Genomic DNA, 20,681 nt, shown 5'->3' on the forward strand with positions numbered 1-20,681 from the left:
TTATTTTAACCTGTATAAGTGTTTTTTGGTACTGGAAGATTTGATTGGTACCATACAGTAATTCATTAGATTAAATGTAGCTTAAAAAAACACTTACCATGCAACTAATAGAAATAGTTACACGTGTATCCATTTTACATACACTTAATTATTTTATTTTTTTTAAATCCTGTATTTCCTTATATATTTGAAGTGCATTTTCATGTATCATATTACAATATTAGATTGCTTGAGGAATTTGCAATGCTGCAAAAAAAGTTGATTCTGGCAGTAATATCTCCGGTATTAATGTGTAAATAATTGAACCACATTTTTAAACTGCTCTGAAACATCAGTATTATAGGTTTCATTTCTTATCACAATAATTGACAGATGAGTGGCAGCCTATGTAAAAAATATGCAAACAATTGAATTCACTACCAATTTGTTTTTTTTTTCTTAGTTTGTTGCATGAAAATAGATATTCCCTCACTCATTTCAATTCTTATCACACTCTTTAATTGCTGTATATGAGTGCAAAAAATCTTTAAAAAAGTCATTTTATGTGATTATTTTTCCAATAAAATGCAATGTACACATTATTTAACACATTTAAAAATAAAATATTACAAAAAATTTTTATGGAAAAAAAATCAGTTGCTTAAACTGGCAGCAAAAGCAAGATCTGTCTGATAGAGAGATCTCTGACACGATTTAGAAAAAACACTTAAAAGCATAAAAAGAGAAAAAATTTATTTTTAGCATGGAACTATGTTTTTTGTACAAAAAGTAATTAACCAAATCATAAAAAACTAAAAAAAAAAAAAAAACTTGTATGAAGCATTTTTACCGTATAACCTGCTAGTAAGTTCTGAAGATTCTTTTAAAATTAAAATGAGATAACAAAAAAAGAAGTCATTATTTTAACCTAACGATATTCTTTTATTTGTGTTTGAGCACATGCTTGTGGAAATACATAAATTTAAAATAAAAAAAGTATGTTAACACTTCAAGAATAACAAAGAGAAAAACAGAATGTGAGGGATACATATTGCTCAAAATACATTTTAATAATAATATGTTAACACAAAAATAATATCATTTAATGGGACAGTCTACTTCAGCATTGTTATTGTTTAAAAAGATAGATAATCCTTTTATTATCCATTCCTCAGTTTTGCACAACCAACACGGTTAACTATACTTTTTACCTCCCCCATAACGAATCCGGCTTCATCCAATCATTGTGTGCCCCACATGGCGTCCAGCTTATGGAACATGCAATGATTGGATGAAGACGGATTAGTTATCGCTCATCTAGATGTAGAATGAGATGCAGGTGGAGGAATGTTAACTTTCACGAAATAGCAAATATTTTTCAAATAAAGCGTGTTTGAAAAATGTAATCAATGAAAGTCCTCCTGATTTGCAGTCTAATTGTATATAATATTCTATTGTCTAATTTATTTTGTTCTCTTGATATCCTTTGTTGAAAAGTATACCTAAGTAGACCCAGGAGCTGCTGATTGGTTGCAGCACATACATGCCTCATGTTATTCCCTCACAAAATGCTTTCAACTAGCTCCCAGTAGTGCATTGCTGCTTCTTCAACAAAGTACACAAAGAGAATGAAGCTAATTAGATAATAGAAGTAAATTGGAAAGTTGTTTAAAATTGTATTATCTATCTGAACCATGAAAGAAAAAAATGCATTTCATTTCCCTTTAAAGGACAATGCAGTGTTTGAGAAACGGTGGAATAAACACAAATAATATTTGAACATCCTCTTGAGCTATATAGAAAGTTTTGACAATACTTAACTCCTTAATGACCGGACCATTTTTCAATTTTCTTACCCTTAATGACAATGGCTATTTTTACATTTCTGCGGTGTTTGTGTTTAGCTGTAATTTTCCTCTTACTCATTTACTGTACCCACACATATTATATACCGTTTTTCTCGCCATTAAATGGACTTTCTAAAGATACCATTATTTTCATCATGTATTATAATTTACTACAAAAAAATAATAAAATATGAGGAAAAAATGGAAAAAACACACTTTTTCTAACTTTGACCCCCAAAATCTGTTACTTATCTACAATCACCAAAAAACACCCATGCTAAATAGTTTCTAAATTTTGTCCTGAGTTTAGAAATACCCAATGTTTACATGTTCTTAGCTTTTTTTGCAAGTTATAGGGCCATAAATACAAGTAGCACTTCGCTATTTCCAAACCACTTTTTTTCAAAATTAGCGCAAGTTACATTGGAACCCTGATATCTGTCAGGAATACCTGAATATCCCTTGACATGTATATATTTTTTGTTAGAAGACATCCCAAAGTATTGATCTAGGCACATTTTGGTATATTTTATGCCACCATTTCACCGCCAAATGCGAGCAAATAAAAAAAAAACTTTACATTTTTCACAATTTTAGGTTTCTCACTGAAATTATTTACAAACAACTTGTGCTATTATGGCACAAATTGTTGTAAAAGCTTCTTTGGGATCCCCTTTGTTCAGAAATAGCAGACTTATATGGCTTTGGCATTGCTTTTTGGTAATTAGAAGGCCGCTAAATGCTGCTGCGCACCACACGTAAATTATGCCCAACAGTGAAGGGGTTAATTAGGGAGCTTGTAGGGAGCTTGCAGGGTTAATTTTAGCTTTAGGGTAGAGATCAGCCTCCCACCTGACACATCCCACCCCCTGATCCCACCTGACACATCCCACCCCCTGATCCCTCCCAAACAGCTCTCTTCCCTCCCCCACCCCACAAATGTCCCCGCCATCTTAAGTAATGGCAGAAAGTCTGCCAGTACTAAATAAAAGGAGGTTTTTTTTTTTTTTAATAAAAAAAATAAAATATTTTAGCTGTGATGGACTCCTGCCTTAGCCCCAACCTCCATGATCCCCCCCCAGCTCTCTAACCCTCCCCCCTATCTAATTGCATCCATCTTGGGTACTGGCAGCTGTCTGCCAGTACCCAATTTGCCCCCCAAAATTTTTTTTGCTCTTTTGCTTTTTTTATGTTTTCTGTAGAGTAGCAGCCCCCCACAATACCCCTATCCCCCCCCCTCCCAGATCCTTTTATATTATTTTTTTTTAAAAATCTTTCCACCCCCCTCTTCCCTCCTCATTGGTGTCAGTGGCCAGCTAATGCGCGCGCACGCGCGCCCCCCGCACGCTCCCGGCACCCGGCGTGCACATTGCACTTCTAGGAACCGGATGCCGGGTAGCGATGGGCCGCCCACCCGCCTCCCTGTTACGCTCCCACCCACCAACGAACCGGCACCATCGCTACCGGTGCAGAGAGGGCCACAGAGTGGCTCTCTCTGCATCAGAGTCTTCTAAAAAGGTATTGCAGGATGCCTCCATATGGAGGCATCACTGCAATACCCTGAGAGCTGCTGGAAGCGATTGCGATCGCTTCCAGCACTCTCTTAGACAACTGACGTACCAGGTACGTCCATTGTCATTAACTGCTTGTTAATGCATGACGTACCTGGTACGTCAGTTGTCATTAAGGGGTTAAAGGGCCATGAAACCCACATTTTTCTTTCATGATTTAGAAAGAGAATGCAATTTTAAACATCTTTCTAATTTACTTATTTTATCTAATTTGTTTTATTCTCTTGATATTCTTTGCTGAAAAGCATATCTAGATATGCTCAGTAGCTGCTGATTGGTTGCTGCACATAGAAGCCTTGTGTGATTGGTTCACCATGTGCATTGCTTTTTCTTCAACTAAGGATATCTAAAAAATGAAGCAAAATAAATAATAGAAGTAAATTGTAATGTTGTTTAAATTTGTATTCTCTATCTGAATCATGAAAGAAAGATTTTGGGTTTAGTGGCCCTTTAAGCACAATGTTTAAGGAAAAACACTGTACTGGACAAAAAGAATGTCTGATATAAGCATATGGCTATCCTGCAAACTAGACAAGCTTACACTTTAAAAAAAATTTAAGGCACAATTGTTAGACATTTGGTTCTTATCTGCCGTCAACATTTATGTTTCTGTTTAAAATTTATACTTTTTAACCTTATTTTTATTTAAACTTTAGAGCTATCATATTTGCTCATGAAAAGGTTTCCCATTTTATTGCCCAGACATATATGTTACATGAATGTTATTTTACGCTAGTTTCTTATTTATATATACTCTCAAATTTCAGGATCTAAAAGAGAAGGAGAATGAAGAGCTTGACATTCAGCTAAAAGTGTTTGATGAGAATAAAGAAGAAGACCTCTTGGAGCTATCCCATCGTCTCCGTGACATTCGAGCAGAAATGGAATATCCTTATGATAATTTTTGTTATCTTAACCCAAGCAAGCTATATGCAGATTTTTTTTAAAATAATAATATAGCACTTACTACATATTAAAAATAATTCATTTATCTAAAAAAGAAAAGGCCAACCAGGAGCTCATAAGTACCTCACAAGCTATAAAAAAAGATGCGAGATGAAACTTGCTGACATAGCATGCTAAAGACACATGCACACTCTTGAGGAAAACAAATGGTAAAAATGGGAGCGCTGAAAAGCAGACAAACCGCCAGAGCAAATGAAAAAAACAAAAAAACAAGATGTCAGTGTAACCAAACAATAAATGGAGGACCTATACCAATGATGGCTAACCTTGGCACCCCTGATGTTTCGAAACTACATTTCCCATGATGCTTAACTGGATTGCAAATTGCCTAAGCATTATGGGACATGTAGTTTCAAAACATATGAGGTGCCAAGGTTAGCCATTACTGACCTACACCAAATATATTCAAAGCATTAGTTTAAAATAGCAAAACATGCAATATCTAAAGCTTTCGTTACATCCCAGGAACAATGTCACACAATATAATTATTTATACCCCCCAATAATGTTTATAACTGTCCAGAAAATCCTAACACATAGGGGTAGATATTTTAAAGGTCGAGCGGACATGATTCGCTGTAGTGAATAATGTCCACTCTACCTCACTAAAGGCAGACAGCATGCGCTGTCGGCATTTAACATTGAACAAGCATTTCTTGTGAAATACTTGTGCAATGCCGCCTCCTGCACATTCGCAGCCAATTGGCCGCTAGCAGGGGGTGTCAATCATCCCAACCGCTGCTTCTTAACTTCTGTTTCTGGCGGACCAGAAATGATGGGCGTAGAAAGCAGCATCTGCTGCTTAATAAATCTACCCCATACATCCTAGTACTAGCAGACTTATCTTTTTGAAAAATATTTAAAAAAACTTTTAAAAATGTTTTCTAATAAAAGAGTACTATTTTATATCCATTTTAAGTAAGCATAAAAAGAAACCAAATCTGTTAAAAACAGCAACCAACTTGTTTTCTTGCTAAATGAATACTTAGGGCTCAATTTATCAATCAAGGGTAGACAGGGGTGTATATATTCACCGCTGTCCACCCCAGCTCTCCTCTGGCAGACAGCAATTAGCTGCCTGAATTTAACATTGCACATGAGCACTATTTTGCGCTCACGTGCAACACCACCCCCATCCAGCGCACAGCCAGTCACACACGGGCAGGAGTTGTCAATCTCCCTGTCGGATGAGACCTAAGTAGTGAAGAGGGTAGGAAGCCGTGATCTGATGACTGCTGCTTCATAAATCCTGACTGCAGTTTCTCTTGTGAGAACCTGCAGTCGAACGGAGAACAAGGGCTTGATAATTCGAGCCCTTAGAATTTATAAGTACTGCCACTGTCTTCTGCTAGAAAAGGTAGTTAGCATAGCAGAACTTATGCCAGTTCAGAAGTTCTACTGTCACATGATTTTGCTGAAAAGTACTCTACTGAGAAATAAACTGACTGCACCTATTATAGGTGTATTTTAGCATAACTTCAAATGAAAAGCTGTTCCTTTGTCTTCATTGTGTGACAGTGACAGGAAGTAATGTACCTTTCAGAACAGAAGCTAGTAAAAAAAAGAAATAATAAAAGGTAAAATTCTTTTAAAATGATGACTATTACACATTATTATAGAATTATTTCTATAAAGACATATAAGTATAACCCACTTCTTATTACATCAAAGAAACAGACATTTTTTTATCCCTTTAAGTAGGCTTGACCCAATATAAAGCTTAGCAGACTTGAAACCTTTTATTAAAGTAAAATTACTAAACATATTAGTGGTATCATTGTGGCAAATCTGAATACACAAACTACTGTTAAATGTATTTATCTTAGCTAGCCCAAATGATAGGAAAAACACACCTCATGGCAGCATGATAATAATGAGAGAAATACAATCACTAACAGATATACAACTCACAAGGAAATCAATTTAGATTGTATCCTGTCTGTATAAACAAGAATAGCTGATAAGCATGGAACAAAGTGTGCACCAAAATATATCCACAAATTTACAGAATGGTAAAGGTTGAAAAGCTGAATGAAAAAACAGGATATAGACATGAAAGTCGCTATGTTTCCACTCAAATGTAATGAATGCAGACTGGAGAGTTACTGAATTTACAAAAAAAAAAAAAAAAGAAAAAGAAACAAATTTAGTTTACTATAGAAATACAGATGAAATTGTTTTGAAACAGGGTTTAATAATTAATGTGTAATAGTATTTCATTTTGTATTCAAAGATATATATATATATATATATATATATATATATATATATATACACACTGTATATATGTATATATATATATATATATGTGTGTGTATTTATATTTATATAAAATCAACACAATGGGGTAGTTATCAAGCCGTCAACCTCAAATACGCTGGAATTCCGCAGCGTATTAGTGGCGAGGCTGATTCACCTTAGTTATCAAAGGCTACAGACCGGCAAAAGTAGAATTTTGTGATGTAAACTTCGATCCGCCGGACTCCGTCCGACACAGATCGATTCTTACGTCACTCCAGATGTTCCGCACACAAGTACGGAACAATCTCACTACTTTTGCTAGTTATAAAAAAACTAGCAGGTACGCTCGGCACTTTTACGGCCCAGCGTACCTGGTTTTCAAACCGCCACCCCTGGAGGCGGCGGATCCCATAGGAATCAATGGGAGTCTGACCATAGCGAAAGTACAAGTTCGCTGCTGACAGACATCCCATTTATTTGTATGGGAGCTGTCTACACCTAACACCCTAACATGTACCCCGAGTCTAAACACCTCTAATCTGTCCCCCCCTACACCGCCGCAACTAAATAAAATGATTAACCCCTAAACCGCCGCTCCCGGAGCCCACCGCAAGCTACTCTATACCTATTAACCCCTAAACCGCCGCTCCCTGACCCTGCCGCAACTATAATAAGTGTATTAACCCCTAAACCGCCGCTCCCTGACCCTGCCGCAACCTATATTAAATTTATTAACCCCTATCCTGCTCCCCACTACACCGCCGCCACTGTAATAAATTTATTAACCCCTAAACCTAAGTCTAACACTAACCCTAACACCCCCCTAACTTAAATATTAATTAAATAAATCTAAATAATATTTCTATTATTAACTAAGTTAATCCTATTTAAAACTAAATACTTACCTATAAAATAAACCCTAATATAGCTACAATATAAATAATAATTATATTGTAGCTATCTTAGGATTTATTTTTATTTTACAGGTACCTTTCAATTTATTTTAACTAGGTACAATAGCTATTAAATAGTTATTAACTATTTAATAGCTTACCTAGCTAAAATAAAGATAAATATACCTGTAAACTAAAAACTAACGTAAGTTACAATTACACCTAACACTACACTATCAATTAAATTATTCCTATTTAAAACTAAATACTTACCTGTAAAATAAACCCTAAGATAGCTACAATATAATTAATAATTACATTGTAGCTATCTTAGGATTTATATTTATTTTACAGGTAACTTTGTATTTATTTTAGCTAGTTAGATCTGAACAGCCAATAGAATGCGAGCTCAATCTTATTGGCTGATTGGATCAGCCAATTGGATTGAACTTGAATCTGATTGGCTGATTCCATCAGCCAATCAGATTTTTCCTACCTTAATTCTGATTGGCTGATAGAATCCTATCAGCCAATAGGAATTGAAGGGACGCCATCTTGGAGGACGTCCCTTAAAGGAGCCTTCATTTGTCGGTAGTCCATCGGGAAAGAAGGATGTTCCGCGTCGGCGGGATGAAAATTCAGGACCCGGCTTAGAAGATTACCTCGCCCGGATAGAAGACTTCTTCAGCGCCTCTTGGAAGATGACCTCGCCCGGATGGAAGATGTCTTCAAGGCGCCGCTTGGAGGATCACTTCATCGGATGGAAGATTTCTTCAGCGCCCCTTGGATGATCACTTCTGCCGGTCCGGATGTCCTCTTCAGTTCCATCGGTGGCTCGGCTGAGTGAAGACAACTAAAGGTAGGATGATCTTCAGGGGATTAGTGTTAGGTTATTTTAAGGGGGGTTTGGGTTAGATTAGGGGTATGTGGGTGGTGGGTTGTAATGTTGGGGGGGGGTTGTATTTTTCTTTTACAGGCAAAAGAGCTGAACTCTTTGGGGAATGCCCCCCACAAAAGGCCCTTTTAAGCGCTGGTAAGGTAAAAGAGCTTTGAACTTTTTTAATGTAGAATAGGGTAAGGCATTTTTTTATCTTGGGGGGTTTGTTATTTTATTAGGGGGCTTAGATTAGGTGTAAGTAGCTTAAAATTGTTGTAATATTTTTTAAAATGTTTGTAACTTATTTTTTTTATTTTTTGTAACTTAGCTTTTTTATTTTTTGTACTTTAGTTAGTTTATGTAATTGTATTTAATTGTAGTTATTTGTAGGTAGTTTATTTAATTTATTTAATGATAGTGTAGTGTTAGGTTTAATTGTAAATTAGGTTAGGATTTATTTTACAGGTAATTTTGTATTTCTTTTAGCTAGGTAGTTATTAAATAGTTAATAACTATTTAATAACTATTCTAACTAGCTAAAATAAATACAAAGTTACCTGTAAAATAAATATAAATCCTAAGATAGCTACAATGTAATTATTAATTACATTGCAGCTATCTTAGGGTTTATTTTACAGGTAAGTATTTAGTTTTAAATAGGAATAAGTTATTTAAGTGCAGTGTAGTGTTAGGTGTAATTGTAACTTAGGTTAGTTTTTAGTTTACAGGTAAGCTATTAAATAGTTAATAACTATTTAATAGCTATTGTACCTAGTTAAAATAAATTGAAAGGTACCTGTAAAATAAAAATAAATCCTAACATAGCTACAATATAATTATTATTTATATTGTAGCTATATTAGGGTTTATTTTATAGTTAAGTATTTAGTTTTAAATATGATTAACTTAGTTAATAATAGAAATATTATTTAGATTTATTTAATTAATATTTAAGTTAGGGGGTGTTAGGGTTAGTGTTAGACTTAGGTTTAGGGGTTAATAAATTTATTACAGTGGCGGCGGTGTAGTGGGGGGCAGGATAGGGGTTAATACATTTATTATAGGTGGCGACGGTGTAGGGGGGGCAGGATAGGGGTTAATAAATGTAATATAGGTTGCGGCGGGTTCAGGGAGCGGCGGTTTAGGGGTTAAACTATTTATTTGCGGCGAGGTGCGGGATCAGCAGGATAGGGGTTAATAACTTTATTATAGAGGGCGACGGTATAGGGGGGGCAGGATAGGGGTTACTAGGTATAATGTAGGTGGCAGCGGTGTCCGGGAGCGGCGGTTTAGGGGTTAATACATTTATAAGACTTGCGGCGGGGTCTAGGAGCGGCGGTTTAGGGGTTAATACATTTATAAGACTTGCGGCAGGGTCTAGGAGCGGCGGTTTAGGGGTTAGTAACTTTATTTAGTTGCGGGGGGCTCCAAGGGCGCCGGTATAGGGGGTAGAACAGTGTAGTTTAGTGTGAGTGCTTAGTGACAGGCTAGCAAGAAAGCTGTCAAACAGCCGAAGAGCAGCGAGATCGGATGAGTGATAACTCTCACAGTCCGCTGCTCATCGCCCCGCGGCTTTTTGACAGCTTTATTTGATAACTTAGGCGTATTTTTTCAGGTCCGCGGCGGCGAAGGTAGGCGAGCTTAGGCGGGCGTATTGGCCCGGCGAAGGCAGGAAAGTTGACACGTTGATAACTACCCCCAATGTTAAACCATGAACCAGCATTCAACCCAATACCTAGATTTTATTTTTCTATGGACCTCATAAGATGAACCCGCATAATTTTATGCACACCGAGTAGAGTTCCAATCTGGTTGACCCATCACTCTTTTGAATGCATGTATATGTAATATCCCCCTAGAGGTCCCAACATACTCATCTGATGCAGTAATGTAGTGCTCAAACCTTCTGCATAGTAGGTTAATCTCTCTGGGTCTAGCAAAAGAGCTGTGAATGCTCCAGATAATCACGATTATCACTGTGCATGTTTGTAATGTATATATATACTCCCCTTATGGAAAATGCATGTAAGTGTTCATCATAAGGGATCTCTTAAAGAGCCAATATGGCAGCCCTAAACTTTATCAATGTTTGAATTTACCTCTAAAAAGTTATATCTCGTTTCCTCCATTTCTTTTATCTCCATACTATAGCAAACATATCTGATGGCTATACAGTGCATACAATATAATGTTTTTTTTACATCTTTCCTTGACTCCACATGCACTGATATTAATGAAGTTTACCATCTCCTCTACAATATGCTGAAGGACACTGGCTCAGAACAATTTCTGCTATCTATTCTACAGCATTTCCTTTTAATCAGGAACGACTATTATATCAGGTAAGAATTGTTTATTACCATCTGCCGTTCCCTTTATTTCAAATGAAATGTTGAAAGAAGAAAATAGATATTCTTTCTTATATCCGTCCTTGCGTCTGTCAAAAGGGAGAATCTGCATTGTCGTTCCCAGACAATACAAAGACCATCAGGTTTGTTTTACTTTCAGTATATTTTGCAAACCAGCTCTTTTTTACAGTGAAACTGATGTATTCACTAAAACAGCTTACATTTTCATATTTATAAATCACATAACTTTTAAAATTACATTTTCTCTTTTCAAAATATTTGTTATATTTGAAAATAATAGTTCTCTATTGCACTTAAACAATTACTATTGTCCTTGGCCTCAAATTGTAGTTTTAAAGCTCCTTAATATAAACATCATTCTATCAAGCATGTGAATAAATTCACAAAACGTTCTTAAGCCTTAAAAATATAAATGTTAAAAACATCAGTCATTTGTTTCTAGGTTTATGCATTTTATTTACTGCAAAAGATCTGTATATGTAATGGTAGCAGACCTACTGAAATGAGGGACCTGGTGCAAATACATTTTGAGCCCCCTAAAGCAGTGTTTCTCAACAGTCCTCAGGACCCTTAAGAGGCCAGAGTTTTATTATATCTTAAAGGGACATGAAACCCAAAAAAATTATTTCATGATTTAGGAAGAACATACAAATTTAAACAACTTTTCAGTTTACTTCTATTATTTGTTTCATTCTCTTGGTATCATTTGTTGAAGCAACAGCAATGCACTACTGGTTTCTAACTGAACACATGGGTGAGCCAATTACAATTGGTATATATATGCAACCACCAATCAGCAGTAGAACCTAGGTTCTTTGTTGCTCCTGAGCTTACCTAGATAAACCTTTCAGCAAAGGATAAGAAGAGAAGGAAGCAGATTAAATAATGGAAGTACATTTGAAAGTTGTTTACAATGGTAAGCTCTTGTCTAAATCATGAGTGTTGAATTATGGCTTTACTGTCCCTTTAACTAGAGAACAGGTGAAATAATCAGCTGATGGGTGAGAGCAGGTTAGTAACCATGGTTACTGATCAGCTGATTATTTCACCTGCACTCTAGTTAAGATATAATGAATATCTGGCCTGTTAAGGGTCCTAAAGACTGGAGTTAAGCAGCACTGCCCTAAAGGTAATTTAGTACTAAGCAATAGTAATAAAATACATGCTGCTCTGAATAATGATTATGAGGATAGATAAATATATAGACAGACAGAGAGGGACGGACAAACATACAGACCAACCAACTTACCGGCAACCTGCACTAATAAATGTTCCCGCGATTTAGGCTTGTACACATTCTGCACACGCCAATGTAAATAGACTGGCTGCAATACCTCCCTCCCAACACTTGGGCCCTGGTACTACTGCACCTGCTACATCAATGGTAGTTCCTTCCCTGATATATAACACATATTTTAAATGCATTTAAAAGTATTCTTTTGTTAGCAAAATTTCCATTTTTTTTGTATCCAGAGATATAGCTTGTTTTTTCTTTTTTTTTTTTTTTTATCTCATCACTGTTGATGTGGCCAATTAGGAGCATATATATATATATATATATATATATATATATATATTATATATTCTAGTCATATATATTTATATATGCCCATATATACATACCTATACATAAGTATTCTTGTACAGAATATCTCAATACTACTAACATAAACGTCATGTGATTGAAAGTACAGTATCTCAAAGTAAGCCCCCAAGTTCTGATTTCACCACTGGGCTAGCAAGTTGTTTTTTTATCATCAGGCGCTATGACTTGCATTTAGAAGTGAGTAAATCTTATATTTACAAAGTAAACTAGATACCCCATTAAACTGTGACCGAATTTAATAACATGTTTGAGCCCAATGTCACTGCGCCATTTATGAATGTGGATTTTTTTGTATTCAGTTATAGGCCCCTACTTATAAAGCCGTCAACCGCAAATACACTGGAATTCCACAGCGTATTTGTGGCGAGCATGATTCCCCTTAGTTATCAAAGCCTACAGACTGGCAAAAGTAGAATTTTGTGACGTAACATACGATCCGCCGGTCTCAGTCCGACACAGATCGATGTTTACGTCATTACAGATGTTCTGAATGCAAATTCAGCACTATCTGACTACTTTTCCTAGATAACAAATACCTACCAGGTATGCTCGCCAATATTCCGGCCCAGCATACCTGGTTTTCAATCCGCCGCGCTGGAGGCGGCGGATGCCATAGGAATCAACGGGAGTCTGAAAGCAGCGAAAGCTCATGTTCGCTGCTGCCCGATATCCCATTGATTCCTATGGGAGAATACAGTTATGTTTACACCTAACACCCTAACATGTACCCAGAGTCTAAACACCCCTAATTTGCCGCCCCCTGCACCGCCGCCAACTACATTATACTTATTAACCTCTAATCAGCCCCCCCCTACACCGCCACTTACCTTTAAAATAAAACCTAACTTATGTTACAATAACAACTAACACTACACTACAATTAAATCAATTCCCTACATTAAATACAATTAACTAAATTACAAAACCCCCCACTAAATTACAGAAAATAAAAAACAAATTACAGATCTTTAAACTAATTACACCTGATCTAATAGCCCTATCAAAATAAAAAAGCCCCCCCCCAAAATAAAAAAAAACCCTAACCTAAACTAAACTACCATTAGCCATTAAAACTGCCTTTTGCAGGGCATTGCCCCAAAGTAATCAGCCCTTTTACCTGTAAAAATACACACAACCCCCCCAATAGTAAAACCCACCATCCACACAAGCAACCCCCCAAATAAATTGCTAAGTAAAAAAATCTAAGCTCCCCATTGCCCTGAAAAGGGCATTTGTATGGGCATTGCTCTTAAAAGGGCAGTTAGCTCTATTGCAGGCCCAAAGCCCTAACCTAAAAAATAAACCCACCCAATACACCCTTAAAAAATTCCTTACACTAACCCCCGAAGATTCACTTACCGGTAGAAGTCTTCATCCAAGCGGCAAGATGTCCTCAACGAATCCGGCAGAAGTGGTCCTCCAGATGGGCAGAAGTATTCATCCAGATGGTTTGCATCAGCCAATAGGATTTTTTCTACCTTAATTCCGATTGGCTGATAGAATTCTATCAGCCAATCGGAATCTAAGGGACGCAATCTTGGATGATGTTACTTAAAGTGATATTCATTCAGCAAGAAGACGTCGTTGGAAGAGGATGCTCCGCCCCATATGTCTTGAAGATGGAGCCGCTCCACGTTGGAAGGATGAAGATAGAAGATACCGTCTGGAGGACCACTTCTGCCAGATTCGTTGAACACATCTTGCCGCTTGGATGAAGACTTCTCCTGTTAAGTGAATCTTTGGGGGTTAGTGTTAGGATTTTTAAGGGTGTATTGGGTGGGTTTATTTTTTAGGTTAGGGCTTTGGGCCTGCAATAGAGCTAACTGCCCTTTTAAGGGCAATGTGATGGGGAGCTTAAGTTTTTTTAGTTATTAATTTATTTGGGGGTTTGGTTGTGTGGGTGGTGGGTTTTACTGTTGGGGGGTTGTGTGTATTTTTTTTTACAGGTAAAAGAGCTGATTACTTTGGGGCAATGCCCCGCAAAAGGCCCTTTTAAGGGCTATTGGTAGTTTAGTTTAGGCTAGAGGTATTTTTTTTATTTTTGGGGGCTTTTTTATTTTGATAGGGCTATTAGATTAGGTGTAATTAGTTTAAAGATGTAATTTGTTTTTTATTTTCTGTAATTTAGTGTTTGTTTGTTTTTGTAATTTAGTTAATTTAATTTAATTTATTTAATTGTATTTAATTTAGGGAATTGATTTAATTGTAGTGTAGTGTTAGGTGTTATTGTAACTTAAAAAAGGTTTTATTTTACAGGTAAGTTTGTATTTATTTTAACTAGGTGGTTAGTAAATAGTTAATAACTATTTAGTAACTATTCTACCTAGTTAAAAAAAAAATACAAACTTGCCTGTAAAATAAAAATAAACCCTAAGCTAGCTACAATGTAACTATTAGTTATATTGTAGCTAGCTTAAGGTTTATTTTATAGGTAAGTATTTAGTTTTAAATAGGAATTATTTAGTTATTAATTGTAGGTTTTATTTAGATTTATTTAAATTATATTTAAGTTAGGGGGGGTTAGGGTTACAGTTATATATGCATATCAGCCACAGGTTAGACTGTCTCTTTAAGAACTTAGCAGCTGAGTTATTGATTCCAATATCGATTATCAATATTGTAAAGATGTGTGATTATAGGGTTAACACAGGACCGTCTTTAACACAGGGCAAAAGGGGCAGTTGCCCTGGGCCCAGTCTCTGTTGAGGGGCCCAAGAGTCCTAAAAAAAAAAAATTTTTTTTTTTTTTTATGGTTCATACCAGACTGCTGATGTGACATGGGGAACACACATTTAGTCCTAATACTGTCACAGTCAAAAGTACTCTGCTTATATTTTTTTTAAAAACTGTGCCAGACCGTGCCGGTGTCATGTGACATGCCAAGCTAGTGCCATGTGCTGTTTTAGATGTGCACTGTGCAGCACTGAATGCAAAGCCCTAACTCGGCATCCAGCCATTTCCCACTGCATCAGAAAAGGTCCTGCTGGGGTTACCACTGTTACCAGGTAACTGCTCTGGTGGTAGGGATTGTTTCTGGGTAGGGCTGACTGTAGGCGCATGCAGCAGAAAGCTGGAGCGGCAGGCACATGAGGATTTGAGCATCTGTGCAGCTGCATACACTGCTCTCCTCAGTCTTGAGGCTGTGTGACTCATCTCACACTGTATCCATGCAGCCTTGGACAGACAGCATCCAGTCTACTGGTCCCCTTAGCCCTGCTTTTTCTGCTGTGGCCCTAAGATCAACTAACTAAAGTTTGTTAGGGGAATAGTGCTTTGTAGAAAGGTGTCAGTGGGAAGAATAAGTGAGTGCACACACGCCCCTCCCCATGCAGCATTGTCTAGTTCAGAGTGAGAGGGAACTTGTTCCTAGCAAAGACGTGACATGTGCTGCTGTGGCTGATGTATAGCCTCATGCTAATACTTCACACATTAATGTAAGGTTTATTTTTATAGTTTTTATTTTCTCTCTGTCTCAGATTTTACAGCTTCCCATAGTAGTTCTGCTGTTCCAGTCAGTAAACTTATACTGCACTGCCATGCTTCCTCCTAAGTCTTTACCTTGCTTTGCTCCTGTTGGCTGCCCTAAATCTCTTTAACCAGCTAACCTCACACCAGAATCACATTCAAAAGAATATTAAATGAATCCACAGTGGAGGAATTTATGTATTTATTTACTTATTAGTACTGCTTAGGTCCAGTTTCACATATTGCATTTTTTTTTAAATGATTAGCCCAGCAGTGGATGATCCACCGCTTGGCTAATAATAATAAAAAAAATTGATTTGATTTAGTTGTTTTTTGGGATGTTGGGGTGGAGAGCAAAATTGCATGGGGTGGGGGGGGGGGGCCCAAGAAATTTTTTGCCCAGGGTCCAGTCAATATTAAAGACGGCCCTGGGTTAACATCATTGCTCAAACATTGCATACAGGCATTCCTATGCGCTCAAAGGTAACCTCCTACCTGCAAACTTTGTGGGGGTTACCCAGTCAGCCGATTTCTGGCTAAAAACCCTAAATGATTTTCCACATCATATCACACACATCAAACCACTCGATATATATATGATGCTCGTTATGGACTATAATCATAAATGCCCCTATTATCTTAAAGATTACTAGCAAAACTTATTTAGCTTAATAGTTAGGTGATGCTTAAAAACTGTGTATATTACACCAACAGATAGAAGACCTATAGTCTTTGGTCACAATCCTTAGCTTATCAAGTCAGGATATTTGTCAAATGTCATATGCTGTTATCGCATCTTCATAAATAATATTAATTTGATACATTTATATATCTATACTACAAACATAGTTGCTAAACTTAAAATACAGATATGAAATTTGACAAATATCCTGACTTGATAAGCTAAGGATTGTGACCAAAGACTATAGTTCTTCTATCTGTTGGTGTAATATACACAGCTTTTTAACGTCACCTAACTATTAAGCTAAATAAGATTTGCTACTAATCTTTGAGATTATTTGGCATTTATGATTATAGTCTATAAAGAGAATCATATATAACGAGTGGTTTGATGTGTGGGATATGATGTTGAAAATCATTTAGGGTTTTTAGCCAGAAATCGGCTGACTGGGTAACCCCCACAAAGTTTGCAGGTAGGAGGACGCCTTTGAGCGCATAGGAATGCCTGTATGGAATGTTTGAGCAATGATGTTAACCCTATGATCACACATCTTTACAATATTGATAATCGATATTGGAATCAATAACTCAGCTGCTAAGTTCTTAAAGAGACAGTCTAACCTGTGGCTGATATGCATATATAACTGTGACAACAGTATATAGAAGATAATTATTGAATACAATCAGTAATTTTTGCTTAGACTAATGATAATGTTTTCTGTTGCAATGGACACAGCGATTTAAGATAAAATCACTACTAACATTAGAACTGCAGTCATTTTCGCTACAATAAGACATAATAACGGCCCATTACTAGTAGGATATATGATGTATGAACATTCTGTGTGTACATCAGATTTGCTGTTGATACCTGTATAAGGTTTAACAAATTTTGGGTGGTAAATCTCCACTTATTTATGAGCATACAAGAATGCCAATGATTAATGCTTGCTAATCAAAGCTAACCCTATATTCAATACACTTTAATATCTACGCACTACCCTGGCCACATGGCCCCTCCTTTTTGTTTTTAATCAGTGTTGGGCTCACATTGAATATAAGGATTGGATGTAACATTCCCTTTCCTCAGACCCAGCAATAGATTTATGTTGTTGTTGTCCTTTTTTCAATAAAGTGTTACATTTTAACCTACTATTTTTGATATTATTAGAGTGTAAATCTACACTGGGCTAAAAGCCCTAAATCCTTTTTATACCCTAATATATTTTGGTTACTATCTATTATCACTGTTTTGTGAGCGATAAGGTTTTAAAACTATGACATATTCATGAAATAAGAGCACAAGAACAGCAGAGAGAAGTTAGCTGAATGAGTTACCTAGGGCTTTTGTTTGGCTACTGAGATAGTTTTGCTGGATTACTAATAAGAAACTTTGACAGAGAAACAGTATGCAATTTTATATATATAATATGTTCATGCATTCATTATTTTAACAAACAATATCATATTCTATAAGGAATATACGGATTAGGATATTTAATTTGTAATTGTAAATCCTTGAAACAATTATATTTCTGATCCACAAATTTGCTAGTAACATTTATTTGTACATTTACCTCTTAATGGCAATACAATTGTTGAGAGTTATCCAAACACATCTGGCGAACCAATGTGTAAAGACATTTGTGTGCAGCCCCCAATCAACAGTTAGCTCCCAGTTGTGCATTCCTTTTTCAGAACCTACCTAGGTATGCTTTTCAATTAAATATGCCAAGAGAATGAAGCAAATTAGATAATATAGGTAAACTGGAAAGTTGTTTAAAATCACATGCTCTGTCTAAATGATGAAATACATTTTTTGGGGTTTCATGTCCATTTAAGATTATATATCTTCACCCTAAAATTTGGTTGATTTATCCAAAACACCCATAGGGGTAGATTTATCACAAGTCGAGCAGTCATGATTTGCTGTAGCGAATCATATCCACTCAACCTCGCTTGTGAAATGCTTGTGCAATGCCGCCCCCTGCACACTCGCTGTCAATCAACCGCTAGCAAGGGGTGTCAATCATCCCAATCGTATCCGACCGGGATGATTTCAGTCTGCCACCTTTTAAGGAGCAGACGTTTTACGACCGCTGCTTCTTAACTTCTGTTTCCGGCGAGCCTGAAACGATGGGCATAGAATGCAGCATCAGCTGAATAATAAATCTACCCCATGTACTGAATAATGGCAGAAAATGTCTGACGTTTACTTATATTTTATCCTATACCCTCCTGAATGTTTTTAATTTTTGTTATAATGAAGATTTGTTTTTGTATGGAAGTGCAGAAAAATTTTGCTTGTAAACATTCAATTTCTATTGTTGTGCAGAGCAGTAGCATACTCATTGATAAGCATTTTGAGCATGTTTATCTTATCACTTTTGCTGTGGCCGGTTCCTGTGAAGCAGCCATTATATAGCATGTTACAACTTTGGGGTTCTAAAGCCTGCAGGATGTACTTTCTGGAGACAGTGGAAAAACACCATTGTTAAAAGTAAATTAGACAAAAAGCAGGCAAAAAAGAATAAAGTACATTGCTGATGTTTATTATTTATAATTAAAGGGACAGTAGTCACATTTAGACATTCATGGTTTACACACAGCCTACAAGTATAAACAACTTTCTAATTTACTTCTATTATTTAATTTGCTTCCTTCTCTTGTTACTCTTTGCTGAAAGGTTTATCTAGGTCAGCACAGTAACAGCAAAGAACCTAGATTCTAGCTGCTGATTGGTGGCTGCATATATATACTGATTGTGATTGGCTCACCCATGTGTTCAGTTAGAAACCAGTAGTGCATTGCTGCTCCTTCAACAAATGATACCAAGAGAATGAAACAAATTAGATAATAGAAGTAAATTAGAAAGTTGTTTAAAACTGTATTCTCTTTCTGAATCATGAATGAGAGTTTCATGTCCCTTTAAGCATTTTATGCTTTTGAATGAGAACTTAAAGGGACATAAAAGTGCAAAAAAATTGCTCTGATTTGTTAAAGAATTGTATTATTGTATTGTTGCTTAAATATAAATGTGTGTTTATCTTCTAAACACAAGCCTTGGCTCCAAGCCGCTATGTTCTGCAACTCGTGTCTCCTCCTCGCTCGAAGTGCCTGTACTGCGGCGGATCAGTCCGCAAATAGTTCCAAGGATGAGTAGAAAGTACAGCATTGCTAGATGTAATAAGATTAAAAACACAATTTATTGAGAAATTAAAAAAGCAAGTTACCAAGCAGACATTTCGGACGCGTTTTGCGGCCCCTAATGATGCTTAGTCATAGACATATTGTATTGTTGCTTACATATAACTGCGTGTTTATCCGCTGCAGAGGCATTTAACACATAGATAAAATCAGTTCCAGAGCAGCAATACAATACTGGTCCATAGCTGAACACATCTGTCAGCCAATGACTAGAGGCATATGTGAGTAGCTACCAATCACCAGCTAGCTATCAGTAGTAAATTACTGCTCTTTAGCCGATCTAGGTATGCTTGTCAGCAGTGTATAGCAAGATAGCAAAGTAAATGTTATAAAAGAAGTAAAATCTCTTACAATTGCATGTTCAATCTGTTTATTTTTCAATAATATGTCCCTTTTAAATCACGAACATGCTTGTTTCACTCTTTAATATGTTGTATAAAGATATGCTCTTCTGTGGCTCATAAAAAAAAAGTGTTGGCACCTCAGTAATTAAAGGGACTTTAAACACAATACCATTTTATCATGTTCATGAATGAGCACTAATCTAAGATAGTCAAAGATCTATTTTGCAGTTATAATTAAAATGATTTCAATTCCTTCAGTTAGAGAAGGCAACATATAATAAAAGTATATATGAATATCTTAAACAGGTTACTAGATGCCACATTTATGTTTTGTTAAAGTGCTGGTAAATCCTAGCGTTTGAAAAACGCTAGGATTTACTAGCACTAAAAATAAAGGTGACCTTCATTTACAAGTTAACATTTTTTTTTAAAGAAGGTACCTTTATTTCGCAGCTGCTTCGCGGTTTACTCAAGCACCCACGGCAAAAGTATTTTTTTTTTTTTTCAATGAGATGACGTTTCCACCTATTAACCAATAGCCTTGCTAGCTGTATGGCACTGTACCATATGCTAGAATGGCTGTTGACTATGAGGTGGAAACATCACCTCATCGGAAAAAAAGGCTTTTGCTGTGG

The 20,681-nt window shown here is 36.4% G+C and overlaps 1 protein-coding gene across 1 annotated transcript in view; it reads left to right on the top strand.

Moving 5' to 3' along the window:
* The window catches only part of DIAPH2 (diaphanous related formin 2), a 2,325,141-nt gene that overhangs the window by 697,801 nt on the left and 1,606,659 nt on the right, over positions 1–20,681 (top strand). Inside the window, 2 exon segments of the mRNA XM_053699395.1 lie at positions 4,165–4,283; positions 10,600–10,716. Coding sequence (XP_053555370.1) covers positions 4,165–4,283; positions 10,600–10,716 — 236 coding nt within the window.

This window comes from Bombina bombina, chromosome 1 (assembly GCF_027579735.1).
Source record: "Bombina bombina isolate aBomBom1 chromosome 1, aBomBom1.pri, whole genome shotgun sequence".
NCBI classification, from domain to species: Eukaryota; Metazoa; Chordata; class Amphibia; order Anura; family Bombinatoridae; genus Bombina; species Bombina bombina.